The sequence below is a fragment of the Taudactylus pleione genome, unplaced genomic scaffold (genome assembly GCF_031769625.1).
Source record: "Taudactylus pleione unplaced genomic scaffold, aTauple2 ptg000139l, whole genome shotgun sequence".
Classification (NCBI taxonomy): domain Eukaryota; kingdom Metazoa; phylum Chordata; class Amphibia; order Anura; family Myobatrachidae; genus Taudactylus; species Taudactylus pleione.
This window is the reverse complement of record NW_028284541.1, coordinates 8,690,313-8,714,072: the sequence shown is the minus strand read 5'-3', so window position 1 is coordinate 8,714,072 and position 23,760 is coordinate 8,690,313. Positions and strand designations below refer to the sequence as shown.

Here is a 23,760-nt window from a genome sequence, read left to right as displayed (position 1 = left end):
AGAGGAAGGCAGCAGCTGATGGTCTGACATGGAGCTCTCCACTAGTGTATGGTGGCTTCTCAGGTGCCGGGAAGGGGTGCCATGTATTGGGCGGCTGTGACAGTACACTCCGGGTACATAGGGCCTGATTCAGAGCCGTTCGCTATTTGCGGTCGTTCGTTCAAAAACAAGGGGTGGCTATTCAAATGATCCGTTCGCAAATTGCAGTCTGTTCACACCTCTAAGTCTGAACGAGCGAGCAAAACATACGCTCGTTTATTTGTTAAAAACGCCCCCTGGCCGCTCGCACCATACGTCATGTCCGCTATTTATTAGATTAATCGAGTACATCGACCAGCGTATGAACTGCTCGCTATTCTTGTGGTTGGTTTTTGCTACCACAATCTTGCGAGCAGTTCTGGCTATAAAATAACCCAGTGACGTGGTCAATGACGCTGCTGTATTAATTATGCACACCCATAAAACGCCCGTTTTGACCTTTAAGCACGCCTGCGTTCGGATTTCCACTCCCCGTTTTCAAGCACCTTCCCCTGTTACCACCCACATACGCCTCATTCTGTCACTCAAAATAGCAGGCATTCGCTATATTGCGAGCACATGAATTTCGACCGCACTGACTGGTTCGCGCATGCGTATAACGATCCGTACGCATGCGCAGATGTGCGAACATCGCTCGGAACGAGCGTACTGCCGCTAGCGAGAGGCTCTGAATGAGGGCCATAGTTACAGCCCTAAGTGGGAGAATATGTTGTGGACAATGGAGGAGGTGCCCCTTCAGGACTGGAGCCCGGCGGCAGGCGCCCTCCATTGTCTCCCATAGTTCTGCCCCTGGTGCTTATGTTACCACTGTTATAGCCACTGTGGCCACCACTGTTAATCCTGTGCATACTGCTTACTGTGTATACTGCTGTACTACAGCTATTAACCCTGTCTATACTGCTGTTCCTAATAAATCCAGCAATCCTGATTAAGGACATCTTTGTGGACTGACCATCTCACATTCCACTGACACCTATTGCAAGCCACACAGGTTCCATCAATAGGTTATTTCCATCAATAGGTTATACTAAAATATATCGTACAAAAGTTCTTCCTGTCTCATATATATCAGGAGCATCCTCAGGACGCTCCAGCTGTTGGCCGGGAGATTTGCCCAATCTTCTGGGGTTCCGGGAGCACCACCCCGATTTTTGGGAGGCTCCCGGCCATCCCGGGAGAGTAGGCCAGTATGGCTATGAGGCAACAAAGCTAACCATTATACCATTGTGCTGCACCAATACAAAAGTTCTTCCGGTCTCATATAAAACTCAGGGGTCGATTCAGACCTCTACTCTAAGCTGCGCTCTCACACAGCTAAAAGGGGCTGGGTATGCAATTGCCGTGAACGCACTGTCTGGTGAATGGATGCCCTCTATATCTTAGAGAACAATGGCAGAGTGAACGCACGCCGGAGTATAAAGCCGCCCACCTTCCTTTCTTAGCACACGTCATCTCCAGGAAGTGTGTGATTAATCGGTTACATCGAGAGCCATCGGAGCGGCACGCAGCGCTTGAGGTAGACCCTACCCCACCGCAAGCACTGCGATCAGTGCTGTCTAAAATACAACCAAGTGACGTGTACAATGACGCTTCTTTGCTAATTATGCACACTCATAAAACGCCGTTTATACGCCCAGACACGCCTGCATTCGCACATCTAATCCCCCATTCACAAGCACCGTCCCCTGTTACCACCCATAAACGGCGCTGTCACTCAAATTAGTGTCCAGTCTGTGTGTGACTCGCGCATGCGCATATTGATGCAAACGCATGCGCAAACAGGCGATTATCGTCCATAGCGTGCGTCTGCAGCTTAGCAGGCCCTTAGCTTTTAAATTCTTATCTCCGATCTGTACATATTTACAAGCAAACCTTAACTATATCCTGAGATTCATGTAGGACAGCTGTGCAGTTTTATGTGACATAAATGAAATATCCCCAAAAATGAAACCGTTTTACTGCCAATAGCTGACATTTGTGGCACAGCCCTTGTATGAAGTCCTGTTTGTGTATGGCCAGTATTTATGGAGCCACCCTACTGTAAATGGGTCACAGCTAAAATTCCTCTAGCGCAGGATTAACAGAGATCCAGGGTGGTAAAAACCATGATTGCTGTAGTGGGGTGAGCATTGCACCATAAAATTAGGAACAATCAGAGAGAGACGCCCCCCTTTGTTTGCTCCTGGGCAGAAAGAGGAGTAGAGTATTTCTCTTTATAAGAAGGAACTATAATAAATAATGATGAAATGTTTTATCGTCTAGTTTACCACTCTTGATATTTTGACATTTCTCAAGAAACGCCACTGCTATTATCTGTTGGAGTAAGTCCCTGTGACAGCGTGTAGCTCAAGCAGAATTAATTGGGTAACAAAGAGAGCTGCAGTTTTGTGCTTTGAAACCAGCATGCAAAATAGGCTGTGACTCTTATTAACATTTCCTCAGTGCTATTTCCAGAAGGTCTTTCCTTGGCTGCTTGTTAGAGAGATCTGTTTGGAGTATTTCTTTTTTCACACAACCAAGGAATGGGAACAGATTTCAGCTCGAGACGTGGAGAGATTCGGCCAAATCTACATGCCCACCCCTTAGCAGAATTTCAGAGATTTGTGAATTGCTCCTGATGAGCCAAAAATCAGCTGAATAAATACTATACACTAAAGAAAACGGCCAAAGTGCATGGAACATAAGGGGGTCAGTCAGCAAGTATCACTAAATGTCACATTTTTAGCCTTATAAAAGAGGTATTGTACATCCTACCAGTAATCATCTGGCTGCATAGGTGTATTTGTAATGGGTGTGCGATGCACATGAGCCCCTGGGAGGGGGATCCAGCACAGCGCACCCTCCTACCTGGTGCTGGCACATTTGTCCCCCTCTAACTCGTTGCCATCTTCCTAGTGAAATCTTCAGAATTCAGGCTGGCATATAATGTTGGGGCTTGTCATTTCAATCTACCTGGTTAGTCATGGGTTGTCCACTTCTGATCTGTGTAGTGTGCATATAATGACGTGCGCAGGTGACACAATGACATGTGCGCAATCACATCAAGTGTGTGTCTAACACCCAGCAAAGCTCCTCTTCCGGCATGTCAGTGTGACACAGGTAAGCTGGGTGGGGAGCAGAGCCGCCAATGCGGAGGACAGATACCTAGTGAATATTACATATAATAGTGATTCTAATAACATTGTGTCGCCTATTAGGAACCTGCTAAATGATCAAAGACACTGAAGAGGTATCAGCAGGATAATATTTTTTTTTTTTAGATTTTCTTCCTTTATCGGGACAATGGAAAATTGAATAACTACTTGATGTAAGCCTTTTTTTTACTACATATATATGTGTCAATATGTTTTAATAAAAAATCCTTTAATTGGAAATCTATTTTTTAATTGGCCTTTGGGCCGTTCATTTGGGGGTCCCCTTTCTAGAACCACAGATTATTCCAGCACTACAGTTGGAGGAGCATCTAAATTATTAAGAAGATCCCTATACCGAGTCTGGACATTGAAATTTGGTCTATGTTGAGGTTTTCTGCAAATTAAGGCTCATTGGTAGCCCTGAACCTATATGGACACTTATATGGATACTGACCATCTGCTTTACACTGCACAACAATGAAAATGTTTCCGATGTGAAAATAGTTACTTCTAATTGATTTCAGCATGCAAAGAATGAATATGACATTTAAAACTCTCAGTTAGCTCTGAGTTCCGAGATATAGCCCATTTATGACGATGTAGGGGTATTCCTAGTGAAGTGGGCAGAATGGAGAGAATCTTACCAGCAATCTGCGTTCTGCGCAGAGGGGGCGGGACCTAATGACCCAATTAAATGAATCAGTTATTTGTCCCCTCCCCTATTCAAATATATCCGATTCACGGGATTACCCACACAAGATAACTGTGGTGCACTGAGTGACAAGCATAGTGAGCCATTCCATCAAGACATTTCAGCAATGGAGCAAAGATATCAGGGTAGGTGAATCACTACTGTTGGACAGTGACAAGAGATGCCCCAGAAGAGGAGTACAAGGTACAAGCAAAGGAAAGCACCCCATGAATAGGCCACAATATTAGATAGTACTTTCCTATGCTGTATGTTTGTTTCGTATGCTGAATGTTTGTTTCATATGCTGTATGTTTGTTTCGTATGCTGTATGTTTGTTTCGTTTTATGTTCTTATTTGTGATTGATTGAATTAAAACAACTGTTATTTATTTTATTTCAAGAAAATATCAGATTATTTTAAAATAGCTTTTCACTATGACTATATTACTAATGTACATACAGTATAGTGCAAGGCTAGTAAAAACATTCTGAAATAATTTTAGTTTTTCTTGACCTCAAATTAGTAATGTATGACTATTTTTAGAAAGGAAACAAATTAAAAGTATTAATTTGTTTTACAGTTTTATTAGACTGGATTATATCTATTAATGTGTACATTATCTTGCGCCCTCTAAGTTTTTTTCTATGTTTATTATTTATGGTTCTTACTAACAGGGAACTTACTGTGAGGTGCAGCATCAATATTTTAGCGCAAAATAAGGGTATTTTCTTTTAGAAGTGAATATACATTTAGACGATCCACCATAACTTACGCATGAAACGGTTTAGGGCATGCCGATATTGGACACAATGGAGCTTTGTTTTTCTACTGCTCATGTGTCTAAGCTGCACCTCTCAGGCCTCCCGATTTTTAGCACACATAGGGGCCTAGTCATCATCGGGGGCCCCCATTGATGAAGTATTCACCTCACCACGGGGGATACTTAACACCGGAGCAATTCATCATTGCTTAGGTGCGGGGACAGCTGCTCCAAAAAGCAGCTGTCCCCGTGATTAGTAGCGCTGCTACAGAAGTAGCAGTGTTACGTACCTGTCCCCGCGGCCAGCTAATGCGCATGTGTGACATGCGCAAAGCCGCTGGGGAGTCAGAGAGGAGGCGGCGGAGGTATTCACTTGGATCCCTCTTCGCATCCTCGGAACTCCTTCCCATAGGAAGAAGCGGGGCTCCGAGAACATGGTTAACGGACCATTTAAGTCATGATGAATAGGCCCCAGAGTCTCAGGACTGATTCAGAGACACGGTCTCTGAAAAATATTACAAATGTATTGGGCAGAAACAAAGAGGTGACAGAGCGTTGGCTAATCAGACACACGGAACGGCTGCGTCTTATGGGAGCATTGTGGGAGTGTTGCAGGCGCGTTGCTGAAAGTATTTGTGTACAATGGCGCTTCATCGCTCACCTTGGAGGCCATACTCAGATGGAGAATGTGCACCCAGCATGGGGCTGCTGCAAGGTTTGATCGTGCGACCGATGGTGCCGTCTAAAGTCGAACCAAGCAGTATATGAGCATCTAAGGATAGTTTATATCACAATGTATTGTTTAGGTAAGAGGTTCTCAAAGTTTCTCTGTTCACGTCGCCCTTAGTGTCTCAGCAATTCTTTACAGCACCCATAGGCCAAAAGTAATACCTAATTGCTCCGTATATTAAGTAGTTTTGTTTCCAAAAAAGTTTATCATTAATCACAAAATGCAGTTGAAATACCAGCATCCTGACCGCCAGCATCCCGACTGTAAGCAGTGGTGTTAGGGGAGGGCTATGGTTAGGCACTAGGGAGGGAGGGTTAGGATTAGGCACTAGGGGGGAAGTTAGGTTTAGGCACTAGGGGGGAGGTTAGGTTTAGGGAACAGGGAGGGAGGGGGAAGGTTAGGATACTTACCCGGCAGGTGTTGGAATCCTAACCCTGTCGGGATGCCGGCATCGGGATTCTGACCGCCGGGATCCCGATCGCCGCCATCCCGTACCCAACCCTTAATAACTACTATATCTAACATATTTTAATGTCATAAAAATATCAAAGTGTCTCCCCAAGACATTGACGGTCATGTAAAGAAACCTGCTATAGCACGGGAGGAGTTAATGCATACTACTGATGACAATGCAATCAATGCAATTACTTTTTACCTCTTTGACATCCCCAGAGTCCTATACAGGCTACCTATCCTGGGGTCCTGGACATAGGCAAAACTAAGGGGTTGTTCCAGGGGTGCATCGGCCCACCCATTAGCCCTGCATATGTTACATTTTTTTATGTAATTAATGGGCGCCCGGTCAGGAACGTGTTACCTTCGCGATTGCCCAGGAGGACCCCAGCTCTGCCTCCTCTGCATCGGCACCAATAGGATCAGTCATCTGATCCTGCTGATGCACAAGTGCGCGGTGACATCATGTGCGATCATATTCTTGTGAGGAGCGGAATTGCAGTGGCTGCCCGAAGGAGGACGTCTCAGCCACTCAGGGCTGCCATCAGTGGGGGGGGACATTTTCGGGACTGGAGTACTGGGACGGAAACTTGGGCGCTCTGCCCACCTCCATCGGCCAGACACTCGGGGGTCCTGTGGAAGCCTACTACTACCCAGGGCCGGTTCTAGACATTGTGGAGCTCAGGGCAAAAGTTCCCAGTTGCGCCCCCCCTCCCCCCCCCAAAAAATAAAAAGAAATAACTTTTTTTAGATGGCGCTCCTCTCCGCGGAACACCCCCAATTCATCACACTGTGGGGCATGCCCAGCACTTACGAAGGTTCTCGGCTTCCCCCAAGCTCTCCCCTCGTGGCGAATAATTGCCATGTGCAGTAATGCGCCTTATACAGTATGTCTTACACAGTAATGCCCTTTATAACACATTATGCCACATGCAGTAATGCCCTGTATAACACATTATACCACACGTAGTAATGCCCTGTATAACACATTATGCCACACGCAGTAATGGCCTGTATAACACATTATGCCATACACAGTAATGCCCTTTATAACACATTATGCCACATGCAGTAAAGCCCTGTATAACACATTATGCCACAAGCAGTAATGCCCTGTATAATACATTGTGCCACAAGCAGTAATGCCCTGTATAATACATTGTGCCACACACAGTAATTCCCTTTATAATACATTATTCCCAATTCAAATTACACCACACAGTAGTCCCTTATTCATGTTATGACACACAGTGGTGCCCCTTTTACACAATGCCAAAATTAGTGCCCCTAATACACAAGGCCCACAGTAGTAGTGCCCCATATACAATGCCCACAGTAGTAGTGCCCCTTACACAATGCCCACAGCAGTGGTGCCCCTTACACAATGGCCGCCCAAGTGGTGCCCCCCGTGCAGTTCCCTCATTAGTAGTGCCCGCAGTGGTAATGCCCCCATTGGTAATGCCCAGTGTTAATGCCCCCAGTAGTAGTGCCCCCATTGGTAATGTCCCCTAAAATAGTGCCCCCATTGGTAATGCCCCCAATAGTAGTGCCCACAGCAGTAATGCCCCTATAATAGTGCCCACAGTTGTGATGCCTACATTAGTAGTGTCCCCAGTAGTAATGCCCCCTATTGTTGTGCCCAAAGTAGTAATGCCCCCTACAGTAGTGCCCACAGTTGTAATGCCCCATTAGTAGTGCCCCCTATAGTAATGCCCCATTAGTAGTGCCCCCAGTAGTAATGCATCCATTAGTAACGCCTTCAGTATTAATACCCTCTACAGTAGTGCCTCCAGTAGTAATGCCCCCATTAGTAGTGCCCCCTATAGTAGTGCCTCCAGTAGTAATGCCCACTATAGTAATGCCCTCAGTAGTAATGCCCCATTAGTAGTGCCCCCAGTAGTAATGCCTCTATTAGTAGTGCCTCCAGTAGTAATGCCTCTATTAGTAATGCCCCCTATAGTAGTGCCTCCAGTAGTAATGCCCCCTATGTTAATGCCCCCATTAGTAGTGTCCACTGTAGTAATGCCCCCTATATTAATGCCTCCATTAGTAATGGCCCCAATACAATTAAAAAACAAACACAATACTTACCTTAAGCCCCGCTCCTGCGTCTGGTCCGACCGTGGCTCCACCACGGATCTATGGGAGAGACGTCATGATGTCCCTCCCATAGTGCTCACTGCGGGAGCCGGGCTCCTCTGATCTATGGGAGAGACGTCATGACGTCCCTCCCATAGTGCTCTCTGCGGGAGAGTGCTCTCTTTCGGCTGCCGCTGCAGGGAGGGAGCCGGGTGCCCGTTGATAACAAATATCAGCGGGCGCCCAGCAAATGGAGCCTTCATGAGGCGGCTAGCGGGGTGGGACCGCCTCTGTTTTTTTTTTTCTCTCCTGGGAACTCAGTGGCGCCCTCTAGGGGCCGGCGCTCCGGGCGACGACCCTGTTAGCCCGCCCCTAGAACCGCCACTGCTACTACCCCCAGAGACTGCCTCAACCCGGGCCTGAGAGTATAGGCCTGCATCAGCTGCATCTTCTGTGTGGCCTGGAAGTGCTGAGCAGAGCAGCACTGGAGTGGGGGCGGGGCCCGGCTTCCTAATGACTCCTCGGATATTTAAGCCATTGATCTGAAGAGTCTGAAGTGAGCTGAGCTGTCTGCTTCAGTCTCCTCTGATCACTGGCTTAGAGGAATTGGTATGATTTACCGCCGGACCCATGCCCAGCGGTTGGAATCCCGACAGCGGAATCCCAGCAGAGGAGGAAATCTAGATCGTCAAAGGTAAGTATATACTAACCGATTTCTACCCCCTAACCCTAACCCTCCCTTAGGGGTGCCTAACCCTAACCTTCCCCCCAGTGCCTAACCATAATCCCCCCTCTAAGTGCCTAAACCTAACCCCCCCTTCCCCACCGCCTGAACCTAAGTCCCCCGGGGGGTGCCTAACCCTAAATCCCCCCCGAGGGTGCCTAATGCTAACCCCCCTTCCCCTAGCCTAAACCTAACCTCTCGGGGGGGTGCCTAACCCTAAGTCCCCTCCCGGGAACCCTAAACCTAACCCCCACTGCGGCTATCCGCGCTCGGCGCCCGCCGTCCCTTCGATCAGGATGCTGGGTGTTGGGCTCTCGGCATATGTCTAATGACAGGCGTTGACATATGGACGCCTGTCTTTATAACCTTGCCGGGATATGACAGTCGGGAAGCCGGCTGTCGGGATTAGGTCCGCCGGCTTCCCGGCTGCATACCGGCTGAGAGAACCAATGTTTCATCAGAAAGCTCCACCCCCATCCCAGTCAGTGCAATGTTCAGCTTCTCCAGGGACTCCAGCAGCCAGCGTCAGACATGAAGCTGCAGCAGGCTCAGAGGAGCAGGACTAAGAAGTAATACAAGAATGAAGATGGCCCTGAACGACTTTCCCTGTGCGGCCAGTGTTGTCACAGGTAAGTGTTGGAGGGGGCACAGTGTAGGTGAGATGAGGGAAGAGAGGGGGCACAGTGTAGGTGGGATGAGGGAGCACAGTGTAGGTGTGATGTGGGAAGGGAGGAGAACAGCGTGGGTGAGCTAAGGAAAGGAGGGAGCACAGTGTGGGTGAGATGAAAGAAGGGGGCACAGTGTGGGTGAGATGAGGGAAGGGGGGGCACAGTGTGGGTGAGATGAGGAAGGGGGCACAGTGTGGGTGAGATGAGGGAAGGGGGGCACAGTGTGGGTGAGATGAGGAAGGGGGAGCACAGTGTGGGTGATCTGAGGGAAGGGGGAGAAGGGTGTGGGTGAGATGAGGGAAAGGGGGGCAGTGTGGGACATGGAGCACAGTGAGGGTGAGCTGAGGGAAGGGGGAGAAGGGCGTGAGTAAGATGAGGGAAGGGGAAGCACGGTGTGGGTGAGATGAGGGAAAGGGGGAGCATGGTGTGGGTGAGATGAGGGAAGGGGGAGCACAGTGTGGGTGAGATGAGGGAAGGGGAGCACGTGTGGGTGAGATGAGGGTAGGGGGATCATGGTGTAGGTGAGATGAGGGAAGGGGGGAGCACAGTGTGGGTGAGATGAGGGAAGGGGGAGCACGGTGTAGGTGAGATGAGGGAAGGGGGAGCACGGTGTGGGTGAGATGAGGGAAGGGGGAGCACGGTGTAGGTGAGATGAGGGAAGGGGGAGCACAGTGTGGGTGAGATGAGGGAAGGGGGGGCACAGTGTGGGTGAGATGAGGGAAGGGGGAGCACAGTGTGGGTGAGATGAGGGAAGGGGGAGCACGGTGTGGGAAGGATGAGGGAAGGGGGAGCACGGTGTGGGTGAGATGAGAGAAGGGGAGCACAGTGTGGGTGAGATGAGGGAAGGGGGAGCACAGTGTGGGTGAGATGAGGGAAGGGGCAGCACAGTGTGGGTGAGATGAGGGAAGGGGGAGCACTTTGTGGGTGAGATGAGGGAAGGGCGAGCATGGTGTGGGTGAGATGAGGGAAGGGGGAGCACAGTGTGGGTGAGATGAGGGAAGGGGGAGCACGGTGTGGGTGAGATGAGGGAAGGGGGAGCATGGTGTGGGTGAGATGAGGGAAGGGGGAGCATAGTGTGGGTGAGATGAGGGAAGGGGAGGACAGTGTGGGACGGGGAGCACAGTGTGGGATAGGGAAAGGGAAGTACAATGCGGGATGTGGGATACAGAGAAGGGAAGGCACAATGCAGAACATATAGGGGGAGGCACATACATACAGATATATGAAAGAACAAGACAAGGAAGAACAAATAAGCATAATGTAAAAATAATATATTTTGTGATGCAATAGTAATGTTAGTATAAAAGCTTTATATAAACCTCAAAATATCTTATGGAGAAGAAAAATGGGGACTGATATACATTATACTAACGTACTAATGCAATCATAATATTTATTATCTTTAAATGTGTATGAGTGGGTGTGTGTGTGTATAGCTATAGAGAGAGATCATATAACGGCTTCTTTGCTGTTCAAGTTAAGTCAGTCGGGAGTCAAGTAGCCGGCAAAGTCAAGCTGCTGCCGAGAGGCAAGTGAGGATCCAGTGCTTGGCAAGCTGGGGAAAGGCGATGAACCCTGCAGAGAAGAGCTGGCGCAGAGGGTACTCTTCTGTGCCCGCCAAGGTCGGCAGAGCAGGTAAGGTCCCAGTAGGACAACCCTTCCTCATTATATATACATAGATATATTTGTATAGATATATGGGTTGGGTACCTTCACCCTCCCTGTAACTCCACCACAGTGTCCCTATCCTCACCCTCCTTATGACTCCCCCCTCAGTGTCCCTGCCCTCACCCTCCCTGTAACTCCCCCACAGTGTCCTCTATCCTCACCCTCCTTATGACTCCCCCTCAGTGTCCCTGCCCTCACTCTCCCTGTAACTCCCCCTCAGTGTCCCTGCCCTCTCCCTCCCTGTAACTCCCCCACAGTGTCCCTATCCTCACCCTCCTTGTAACTACCCCTCAGTGTCTCTGCACTCACCCTCTCTGTAACTCCACCTAAGTTTCTCTGCCCTCAACAATGACGAAAAGAGTGTCATGAGGACAAGCCATATCCCAGTCAGCCATGCCCCATTCCAGGAGCGCGTGTGCCTTCAGCGTGCACTTCAAGACTCTGCACGAACCATAGCTCCCTGTCCTACCCCCTGGCTGGCATGAACACTAATAGGAGTAACATTAAAAATCTTTGCTGCTTAAATAATGATCACAAAACACAGTGCCAAACTTCCAAGGTAACATAAGTCCTGGTACTGGGATCACCCATTACCAAATGTCTACTTTCGCCTATGGTCCTGGACACAGGCCCTTGTACACCCAGTTCCCAATGTGCATGCAGGTTCAGTTACCCTGAAACACAGTAAAATTATGAATTACAATGGCGGTCTCGCTGTCACTCAATGCATTACCCCTTACACTGCAGAAAGCTAAAAAAGATCAGGGAAGAATGGAAGATCCTAGCATACATTAACTCATGACCGTCCACTTTTGTAACCTGTGGCTGTGACTTCTTCCTATTCAATTGGAAATCCATGTTAAGCTAATGCAGGTTTTCAATTTGAGTTAACGCAGATTTTAGTTTGCATCTCCTGAAAAGGTGCAAAGTAGAAAAAAATCCCTATTTTAAGATTTAAAAAAAATCAGGAATTTGGGCATGATTCATTACACATCGCAACTGCGATTACGCATGCAGACGGCAGATTGTTGCATTCTGCGCATGCATCGCAGTGACCACGCAGATCCAACGCAGAGTAATTGACAGGAAGTGAGCATTTGGGGGTGTTGATGAGGGGGTGGTCGGCAAAACGCAGGTGTGTCAGTGCGTTTGAACAGGGGCGAGCATAAATTAGCCACAGCTTGAGATGTCACTGCGTGCAACGAGGTTGTCAATTTCTGAGTAAGGTCTGACCTTGAGATGTGTAAAGATCAAGTGATCACTCACTCCGTACTTTTTGCGGACTGTAGCTCTAGCTGCCGGGGCTATGCTCTGCAATGCTTTGCATTCCTGAGCTTGGTAACTTCAGCAATAAAGCAGCACCCATACAAACTATGGGGGCTGCTTTTGCGATCAAAAATGTATATCCTGTACATACTGTACATTCAGGGGATACTTAATATTTGCGGATACCCAATGGTTGTTTTCGGAGGGATATCCCACAAATTTCCTATTATAAATAGGCCCCTAAATGATGTGGGACAGGAATGCGGAGGTGTTGATAGATGAAACATGACATTTTGAATTTGCAGCTGTGAGTTTTACCAATAATTTTTTAAAGTGGCTTAAAAGTATATACAAATCAGATATACAAGTGTCACATGTCAAATTAATCAGCACAGTCTCCTGGTGCGTCCTAGTCACATCGCATTGCGACACATTTGCATTATCGGCAAAAAAAAGATGCCCGACGCTAACAGAGCTGCATGGGACCTGACGGCTCACTCACGCCAGGTGTATCGTGCTGCCAGGGGCACCGAGAGGGGGGGGAGCGGGTACAGATTACCGGGGCCCGGGCTTCCTTAGGGGCCCTGCGGGGGCCCGGGTCCGGCGCCGCTCCCCCTCCCTCACAGCAGCCCAGCACACAGCGTGTGCTGAGCTGCAGTGGAGACTGCTCCTGGCTGCTGAGCAGCAGCCACAGCAGTCTCCTATGCCTGTGGGGGGGAGCGATCACACTGATCGCGCCCCCCTGGCTTTGAGCAGGGCTGAGGGGGCCCAGAGTGCCCCCCTCCCCAGCGCGAAGCGCTGCTTCGCGGCGCTGCAAACCTATTTTTTTTTTTTGGGAAGGGGCATGGCCACGCCTCCCGCGATTAGGCCACGCCCCCTATTACCCAAGCCCGCCGCGGCTCTCAGCAGGTCTGCGTGCTGTATGGCGTATTGAGGCTAGATGAGCGATGGTGGCAGTTAATCTACCTCTATCCCATACTTATCTAATCTCCCGGAAGATGCGGGTGACTCCCGAGTTGTCAGGCAGATCCTCTGCACCCTGGAAGAGTAGGCGGATCGATTCCTAGTGAAGGGGGCAGGATGGGGAGATAATACCAGGAATCGTGGTCCTGTAGGGAGGCGGCATGGCTAAAATAAAGTGAAAACTGCAGTTTTAGCCCCAACCCTCACTATGGAGCCTGGGGCGAAGGCACCACCCCCCTGTCCCCTAAGTGGTCATACTGTATGTATCTCTTCTCCAGGTTTCTCCCAGGGAGGAGATTTAAAAAGTAGTTAAGTATGCTCTGTCCTTTGTCACTATCCATCATCAGATTTACTGTAACTGTAATTATATGTGTAATTCACAGCACCATTTTTGAATCTGTCTGACAGTCTCAGTTACACCTCACCAAGAGGCACAGGTTACAGCAGATATATACGTAGTCATCCTAAAATCAATTTTTTGAATATCAATCATTTCATCCATCTTTTGCATGCAATCATATTCCAAAGTCTCAGTTTACCAGAACTAAGACATTCTGCACTGACCTATATGAATGAGATAAATACCTTATTACAGTGTACAATGTTTTAATGACTTAAGTTACCCCTGAATATTGCTTATGCTTACACGTACTCTTCATACAAGTAAATCATTCATTTCCAGCTACTTTTAAATGGTGTCCTTGTCCTAATTTTGTCACAAATGATTCATCTGATTCAATCTCAGGCTGTTAAGAAGACCATTAATAAACACACTACTTTGTAACCCTACATTGCAAATGTACGCATCCGCTTTTCCACACGTCATATAACATAAGAGATCTCTCAGAAAATATATGATACACAGTGACACTTCCACCCTCATCATTTATGATAATTGTTTTTCTAAGCCTCATAATGTGGGCAACGGGACTGATGCAGAATTGGAATTAAATTGGTAGTATATTGTTAAGAAGAAGTGCGCACAGGTGGAATGCGCACACTTGCAGAGCTGTATGCATTCTGACACGCATCCATAGGGGTGCGCAGAAGACGTTACAGGAAGTGCCACTTCAGCACTTCCCCTATAGACCACACCGCCCCACTTCCCACTGGGACATATGCTACTCATCTGGGCTCGTGAGCAGTTTATGTCCCGGTGGGAGGGGGGCAGTTTACTCCATGACCTGATATAAAAAGGGTAGCAGCGCTACGATGTATGTATAATATCAATGAGTATACATAGATGGACATGAAAAAAGACACTTTAAAAATATTAAAAAAGCATATCATGTATCACACAATAACATATAAGCAATATGCCTCTTCTGATTGACTATTCAAATTAAACAATGCCTGTCCCTATATGTGCTTACGGATAATAGATACTCGTTGAACATTTGCTACTACCACCAAGATCTTCAATCTCAATTTGAGAAAACAATATTTGTCCAATGGATATATAGTTACCAAGTCCTTAAACCAGTTGAGGGATGGTCCTATTGGCATACAGTTCCATATGCTGCACTTGGAGCCCTAAGATGTCCATGGTGTGGATAGGGTGGTTAAATCCAAATATGTATGCACAGATGTTTCCAAAAGAAAGAGTTCTGGTTCCTTGATTACCGGAAAGCTGGTCCAGGCTTGTTATGGTGTCCAGTTAAAAGTCACAAGGTCACTTGTTGGATGGAGGCAAAGACCCTGACGCGTTTCATCCTTTAAAAAAGCTGCTACATATATACAGTGAAACTCGTCGTTTTTTTATACATTAAACAGGCATTGCTTAATTTGAATACTCAATTGGAAGAGGCATATTGCTTATATGTTATTGTGTGATACATGTTATCCTTTTTATATATTTTATTAAAGTGTAATTTTTCATGTCCATCTATGTATACTCATTAATATTATACACGCATCATAGCGCTGCTATATATATGTATTTATGCTTGTTAGGGTTTGACTGCCCCTGTTTTAGCAGCTGCTTAGTAAAAACAGACCATCCCAGCGCCTGTATTCCCACCTACTTGGTTTCTATATTTTGCATAGTCTATGACCTGGCAGAGGGGGAAGTGCCAAAGTGGCACCCCCTGTGTTGGCTTTTGCACATACCTATGCATGCGACCACTTCAGAGTGTGTGCCTAGACTGTTACTAGTCATCATATGCCTATACTAGGTGCAAAAGATACACCTCCAAACAATCTCGCTTGCATGTAAGTCTGCATAGCCCCCATTTGCATGAACACGGTGTCACAGAACTTACAAGAATGGTCCGTCACACCCTGTCTACATCGCCCGTACCTGCGTGTGCTTATTTTTGTAGAATGAGAAGTGCGAATTCATGCAAAGTACACTTCGCAATGGGCATACATTCACCTCTGAATCAGCCGCAATATGTACATTACCATAAACACTAACTCATTGTTTATATCCACCACTGGAAATATATGAATATCAATCTTGGAGAAGAGGCGAGCATGCCTGATCTACACGGATAATATTCATATGTTGTTTTGTTGTTGTTTATGTGAGGTTTTGTTATAATGCCTTTTTTAAATTCAATTATTTATTGTCACTACGTACAAACACATCGGGCTAATAGTAATAGGGTGAGAGTTTAGAAAATGTGAGAGTTTAGTAGTAACCTCTCACATTGGTTGAGCTTTTATCTTTAAAATGGGAAAACATCTGGATGAGAGTTTAAATCGTGAGACTTTTTTGAGTTTGAAAAACATGCGAGTTTGCTCTGTTGCTTTGTTCTCGGACTATTACATTGGCCGAGTTTAAAAAGTGTGAGAAAACTCTAACCTCTCACCCTATTACATTTGGCCCATCATATGCACATGAAGTGAAAATATTAAACAGTCAAAAAAGAATTCCAATAGTAACACATATTAAAAACAAATCACTTTAACTTTAATTTTTCATTAAGGGATCTATTCATACGGGTGCGCAGGTGCCAGCACAGGAGGTGCCGTTTCCGAACTTCCCCCTTTGCCGGGTCATGGATTACTTCGTCCCCTCTCCCTCCAGGACATACACTTCTCTCCTGGACTCAACTGGCCGTCCAAGTGAGTAGTCTATGTCCCATTGAGAGGTGTGGATGGGGTTGTCCATGAACCGGCGGAAGGGGAAGTGCCGAAGCGGCAGCTCCTGTGCCGGAGTCTGCGCATGCCTATGGGTCTATTCATGATGTTAATTATCGGGGTCCGATAATTAAAATTCTAATTCGATGCTCCGGCGCGGAGACAGCTGATCCGAAAATCAGCTGTCTCCCCGAAGTGCGTATGCGTGACCTCCAGGCATGTGCACAAGAGCCACTACGTCCGGCGGAAGGAGCTGGAGGGATCCGAAAGGATCCCTCTTCGCAACCCAGGACTCCTTCCCATAGGGGAGGAGCGGGTTGCAAGCCCGGAGCGGGAGCAAATGCCATCTGATGATGGTGAATGCTCCTGCACTCAAGCTCCAAAAATATTGTATTTTCGGAGCTTGATGAATTCTGTCCCCATACCAGTGTATGGGAACAGCGGACCATTCTGTCTGAGGAGGGTAAGCAGGAGATATCCGTGATGAATGGCCCAACACTTAATTTTTACAATTGCAGGTAAAAATTAAAATTTTCACCTGCTTTTGTAAAAATTAAGTGATGATGAATAGGCCCCTAAATCTGTTTATTACAAACTAGGAGAAAGTTGTCACCATTTATTGAAGCGTCCACACATAACATCTTACACTTTCATTGTGTCATTAGCATCTAAAAATATGGTTGCATGACTAGTGACACTCCAATCTTCCCGCATCAGTCTGACAATACTCTCACATTCTGTTTGAAGAGCATGATTCTATTTATCTGTCTGCCACTTCATACAAGTCTCCATTACCTTCACGTATTAGACCTGACTTGTTACATGCAGCCCTGTCCTCACTTAAAGAACCATGCAAATTGACAGGTCACTGCCTCCTCCTATATCAGCACCCTCATCTCATCTGAGGGCTGACACCAGGAGGTAAATTTCAGGAGAGATAAAGTGACAGGAGAACTCCAGACCATAAGTAATACATAATAAGCAGAACTGTAACTAGGGGTTGGCCAGGATGGCACTCGCCAGGGACACTGGTCAATGGGGAGAGCACCACCTGGCTCAGCCTGCCAACACCTAGGGGGCCTGGCTGCTACTCGGATGACCCATTCTTAACCATTATTATTATTATTCATTACATTGAGCTTCATTTACTCTGTTTTTAGTGGTGTCTGGATTCTTGACAATCAGAAGGAGGGAACAAAGCATCCCATGTCTAGTCTCAAGCTGCAGTCTCTGTACCTTTGTGGATAGGCCCGGCGGCTGTAGTCAGACAGCACATCACAGGGAGGTCAGGCTCTGTCAATAATAAGTGAAGTGACACTGGCACTGAAGATTTTGAAGTGAGGAGCCTGCAGCTTGCTATCTTGGACATTGTCACGGCTGAAACTAGATAGTAGACACCAGGAGCTGCGCCCAGTCACCACAGTGGGGGTGAGCTTCTTTACTGACTTTTTTGCACTGGTATTGTTAGTATAGCGATAGCTCATTTTGTTCTGTCTATACCCTGCAGAACATCATTCAGGAGGAGTATAAAATGGTATAATTGTTAATCTGTTTTTCTAGGTGGAGGGGACATGACCAGGTCATGGAGGGATATGACTAATGTCTTAGATGATCCCATCACCTGCCAAAGCAATACTGTGCAAACAACTGCTTGGTGCGGCAGTGCTTTCATGTTGCTTGGAGCTCATCTAATGCCCACAAGGTAATGCCCCCTCCTTATTGATTCTGCTTCAGGTCATGCCCAATCTCTACACTCTAACTCAGGTCATGCTCCCCTTACATTCTCTATATTTTGCCCCATGACTGCATATATCTTACAAGGTCTCACATATTACCCCTCAGTCCTCCCCTCTATCCTACTACACCTCTCCTGTCCCCCATATATCACATCTTTCCTGCACAATACCCCCACCCTCCAGCCACTGTTAGTACGCAGTAACATCCTCCACATTTTCTCTTAAGATCCACTAAGTGCATGGTCCCACCTCCCCCTAATGTATATTACCCCTCCTTCTTCATTTTAAGTTTTCACGGGCAGGGTCTTCAACAGTATGCGCTATACAGCACAGATACATCAAGTCCTTCACTCTGCCAGGGGCATCCAGACCCTAGTTATGGTCCTGATAACAAGCAAGAGCCTTTACTTGCTTGTAGAGCACATATACAGTAGGAATGGCCATCGGAAACTGATGGTTGGAAAACACTGATGTTCCCGACTCCATAGAAATTTTTTTCTTTCCATCTGATTCTGCAATTGCTATGGTTGCCATCATCGCATGTTTTTTTTTCCAAAGTATCATACAATGGTTAAGTATGTCCATTCAGTTATGGGAACCCGGAAGTGTTGTCTGCAGCATTATGAATGCATGAATTTCCAGGTGCCACTGTGCATGAATTTCCAGGTGCCACTGTGCATGAATTTCCAGGTGCCACTGTGCATGAATTTCCGAGTGCCACTGTGCATGAATTTCCGGGTGCCACTGTTAATGAATTTTCAGGTGCCACTGTGCATGAATTTCCGGGTGCCACTGTGCATGAATTTCCAGGTGCCACTGTGTATGAATTTCCGGGTGCCACTGTGCATGAATTTCCAGATGCCACTGTGCATGAATTTCCAGGTGCCACTGTGCATGAATTTCCAGGTGCCACTGTGCATGAATTTCCAGGTGCCACTGTGCATGAATTTCCGGGTGCCACTGTGCATGAATTTCCAGGTGCCACTGTGCATGAATTTCCAGGTGCCACTGTGCATGAATTTCCGGGTGCCACTGTGCATTTGTTCAAAATAACCATTGAACAGGTACCTTGCGATGGTAACATTGTGAACATGTCGACATTCTAAGGAAGTCGACAAGGTGCCTTTTGACATGTTGAACCATGTCAACACCGTGGTTGCAGTGTCAACATTACGAATGCAGACGCGACCAATGTCGACCATGTGACCGGATCCCTTGGGAACAGTGGTTTTATTAATGTTTTTAGAATTTTTGACAGGTCCTTGTAGGGTTCTCCAAAGCTTTTATTCCTTTTATTCAACACACTGAATATAACAATTTTCATTTGAAAAAACACCACACGAGGTCAGTGTACGTGAATGCTGGCAAAAACATGATGAAATTTCCAGGCCATTCAATATGCTAGTAAAATCATGAAACCTAAGGCCAGTGGGAAGTCCTAAATGACGGTTTACCATTATATTCTACTAATGAATCTCTGTACAGTATCATGTACCATTTTCAGAGAAAGGGACAAAAAGTAAATTACATGCATAAAGTTTACTTATGAATGGGTAGGTAAATTAAAGGTCTTTACCTGTAACCACACTGGGGATTTTAGACAGAAAGCTTTTGACAGTTCGAATAGGGACCCCTCCGGCTTTATCATCTTGCATCCTGGTGATGATATCTTCAATCTGCAACAAAGAAAGCATTTGGGTTATCACTACATGAGAAAGGAAAAATAAGCTAGACATTGGGAGAAATGTAATAACCTGCCAATTGTAGGCAGCCGCATGATTCTGGCTATTTAGCCGGAATATTTAAAGCAGAAATAAGTAACTATAAACTGTATTTGCCTTTTAAAGTATTGCTGCTTTAAATCTAGCAATTAAATTGACGAAATCTCGTAGCTGCCGGCAACTCGCAGGATTTGTACTGTTGTGTTTTTTACTCTCACTAATAAGATTATAAAATGTACTAAAGAAATATACAGTATGTACTGTAATGAGATCCTGCAATAAGTATTAGTGTATTGAGAAGAGCCATGTAAAAGGCATCAATTAATAACTGTAGAAAAATAATACATGATTTACATATATTAATATATACTGTAGCAGTTCTACAGTTCCAGTAGTTTTTGAGGATTTTGCTGAGAAGTCATGAAATTTTACCGGTAAAGCAGGTAATAAATAAAAGTCTGCTGTAGGATATATTACTACTTTAGAATACTAGCCCTCATTCGGCTCTCTCTGAATGAGGGCGGCCGCTTCTTTTTCTTAGTGTGGCCTCCTGGTCGCTAGCTAAGCTGTGGGTTACCACCCACAGCTTAGCGACCGACCAGGGTGATGGTCGCGATGGTCAAGACCATTGCGACCATCGGGGCTTGCGACGAGACCCTAAGATTGGGTATCGGCAACCGCAAGCCCCAGGGAGCTTCCTGCTCTGGTTGAGCAGGAAGCTCCCCACTGACATCACTGGTGATGTCAGTGCGGCCGCCCACAAAACGGCAGGCATTCCTTAAGGAACGCCTCCGTTTGTGAAACCACCCCCCCGCCCGCCTACAAAACGGGCCGAGCTGTCGATCAACATCAACAGCCGGCCCTTTCGTAGTGAGCTCCGGAGCGAGAAAATTTTTCTCTCTCGCTCCGGGGCTTGCGCACGCGCAGTGCGTCCGCTCCGCGTGCGCAGGGCCTAACCATCGACCTGGTTGCGAGTGCTCAGCACTAAAACTGTGACATATTGGTCCTACCGCAAAGCAAGTTTGCCTAGCTGTCAATCATTGCATAACTGTTATTTCAAAAACTTTTTTCTTTAAGAATGAAAAAAATACAAGTCAAATGCACAATACAAACTTGTCTGCATGCCTGCTTTATTAAAGAAGCATCTTCCTCCCAACATAACCTGTTGCAGAGAAATGTAAGGGAGGATGGTGCTTGTATCTATAAAGAACTACCCAAAGTTACTGGGATGTGCACAGCTGCCTATAGTAACACAATCCTAAAGTTGACTTAAGGGCCCCATACATCTGCGATGGATTGCCACGACCCCGCGATGCTGCAACCCGTCATCGCGGGATCGCAGAAATCCAACATGTTGGATTTTCCCGAATTGACGATCGCGATCAAAAAATTATCATGATCCTGCGACGGATCGCTGTACATCGATGGTGGGCGGTCGGTGTTTCCACCCGGAAACGTTGGCATTTCCCATCGCATTGCCGGATCGCGACAATCACTCACAGATGTATTGGCAGCTTTACATCCAAATGGAAAAAACCCCTAAAGCAGCAGTTGTTGCTCAATAAGATCTACTTGTTGATGAAAACACACTGATACATCATTGTGCCCAATAACCAATGCAAGGGAATGGCACCGATGATCCCATTTGAATGTATATATATATTATATATATATATATAAATATGTTGCTTCTTTTTTTCCAAGTATATAACAGCTACATAATGAGGGTAAGGTACTATCAGGGAGATTACTAGACTTTTCAGGGAGTCAGGGAGATTGCTACTATTTCAGGGAGTCTCCCTGACAATGAGGGAGGGTTGGCAAGTATGTATAATGTTTAGCACATTCATACACAGCCTTTACATAAATGTCAAACTGTGGTTTACATGTAATGTAGAAGGAAGGAATTTCTTTATTTTAAAGGAGATTCTTATTGGTCAGATACAAAAATCAGAGAACAATCGCGCTTTGTCCGCCAATAAACCTGCTTTTTCCTAAGTAAACTATTAAATATAAAATGTAAGAAACTCATCAATGCACCATTCACTGCAAAATACAAAGCAATAAGAACATAAATCTAAATAAGGTGGGAAAGGGAGGGTTGGAGGGGAAGACCCCATGTACATGAGAGTGAAAACCATAGACAGAATACAGATTCATTTCAAAGTTTTGCTTTCCTACAATTGTGTAATCTATAACTGAGGAGTCTAGAAGAAGTCTGAATCTATTACCATATCGTATGTGTTACCAAGCCTCCACAGAATCATTTTAATAGTCCATTGGAGGTGAGTATTTTCTAGGGGCACCCTTTAATGTTTGTTTACATTTATTAATTCACATAAAATCTACCATATCATATCAATCAAATCGTTCTTATAAAGCAGCACTTCCCAAACTGGCTGCCGTGACACTCTGGGGTGACACAGGGCACTTGCAGGGCGGCCCGGTTTGGCGGCCCAGGACCAAATCAATCATAAAATATGTAGACACAGAGAAACCCTGTCTACCACCACATAACTGAACCTAAGGATGACAGGTAAGCACATTTTACTTCATTTAACATTATTTTCTGAATTGCTCCATAAGAAATCTTTGGCCAAGGGGTGCCTTGAAATCTAGGGTGCCGTGATTTAAGAAACTTTGGGAACTACTGTTTTTTAAAAAATCGTACCGTGTGTAGGGCCCTTAAATAAAAAAATTATACAAGACAAAAAATAAGACAAACTTCAAAATGACAATACCTACTGTATACAGTAACTGACAGTACAGGATTTCTCCTGCTAAATACTCCTCCCTCCTCTCTCCACAAAACACCCTTTCAATTGGCTTGGGTGTGTGCCAGCCTTTTTATAATGAGCTTCTGTGGCTTACAGTGCATGCGGTATGTTTTGGCCAGTAGAGTATATAAGGGTTTGCTGATTTTGTAGATGCACATTCCAAATCGACCATTTTTACACTCTTGAAAATTGACCCACATCGCATTCGATTTTGAAATCGATTTCAAAATCAAATGTTAGCAAATGAGAGATTTGGCCAGTGATTTATACAGTCGATTCAACATTAAAATCAACTAAAAAAAAATCGACCTTTAGTAAATATACCCCAAGAAGTCCATTTTCTGTCTTTTTCCCGTGTGGTTTGACAAATGCCATGCAATTAAAAATTGTGAATTCTTGAGAAGAAAATACAATAATTCAACTTTAGCACTGTGTTTAATAATAGGGGTATATTTACTAAAGGTCGATTTCAATCGATTTAAAATCGATCAAAATCAATCAACATTGATATTATATGTCTGGGGCTAAATCACACATTTACTAATACTTTAAAAAAAATGAATCAAAAATTGTCTGTTAGTAAATGTGTGATTTAGCCTCAGAAACACAACATTGAAATTGATAAAAATTGACCTTTATTAAATATAGTGTACCCCATAGACTCCAGATTGCATTCACAAATGCTCCATGCAAGCCAAAACACACTCCCCTGCAGGGGGGGCAACAATGCGATTCGTGCTGAATTGCGTCATCATGGCCCGCCCCCTGCTTCACAATGCTGGTAATATCGGTACTGTTTAGTGGGAGTGGGGCCGCAATGATGCGATCACACGGTCACAGCCTCTGCTCCGACCCCTAATGCCGGGTAATATCCTCAGCTATGCCCCGCATGCCACGCCACACCGCCCCCGCCATGCCGGACTGGCTGCCCCCTCCCAGAAGGGGAAGCCTCAATGCCGGTAACCCTGCGTATGGCGTATAGACGCTAGGAGTATGAGGACACAACTGTATGAAATTTCAATCTGATTTCAGGAAGACAAACACACTACATCATGTAACATGTTAGGGGAGGATTCATCCAAGATGTTACTGAGGACCTCATTCAGAGTCGGTCGTTGCGGCCGCTCGGTCGTACGCAACCGATGTTCGCTAAACTGCGCATGCGTAAAATGCGCAATGCGCGTACGCAAACTAGCTGCTACAATCAGAAATTGCTCTCTCCATGAACACAGCCAGGTCGTTAGTGTGAGTGACAGAATGAACCGTT

At 46.0% G+C, this 23,760-nt stretch overlaps 1 protein-coding gene across 2 annotated transcripts in view; it reads right to left on the bottom strand.

Moving 5' to 3' along the window:
- The window catches only part of LOC148522809 (regulator of G protein signaling 6), a 467,525-nt gene that overhangs the window by 178,278 nt on the left and 265,487 nt on the right, over nucleotides 1–23,760 (bottom strand). For both annotated transcript variants that reach the window (XM_088473778.1, XM_088473779.1), the window contains exon 3: nucleotides 19,572–19,671. In XM_088473778.1, coding sequence (XP_088329904.1) covers nucleotides 19,572–19,671 — 100 coding nt within the window. The remainder of the gene's footprint in view (nucleotides 1–19,571; nucleotides 19,672–23,760) is intronic.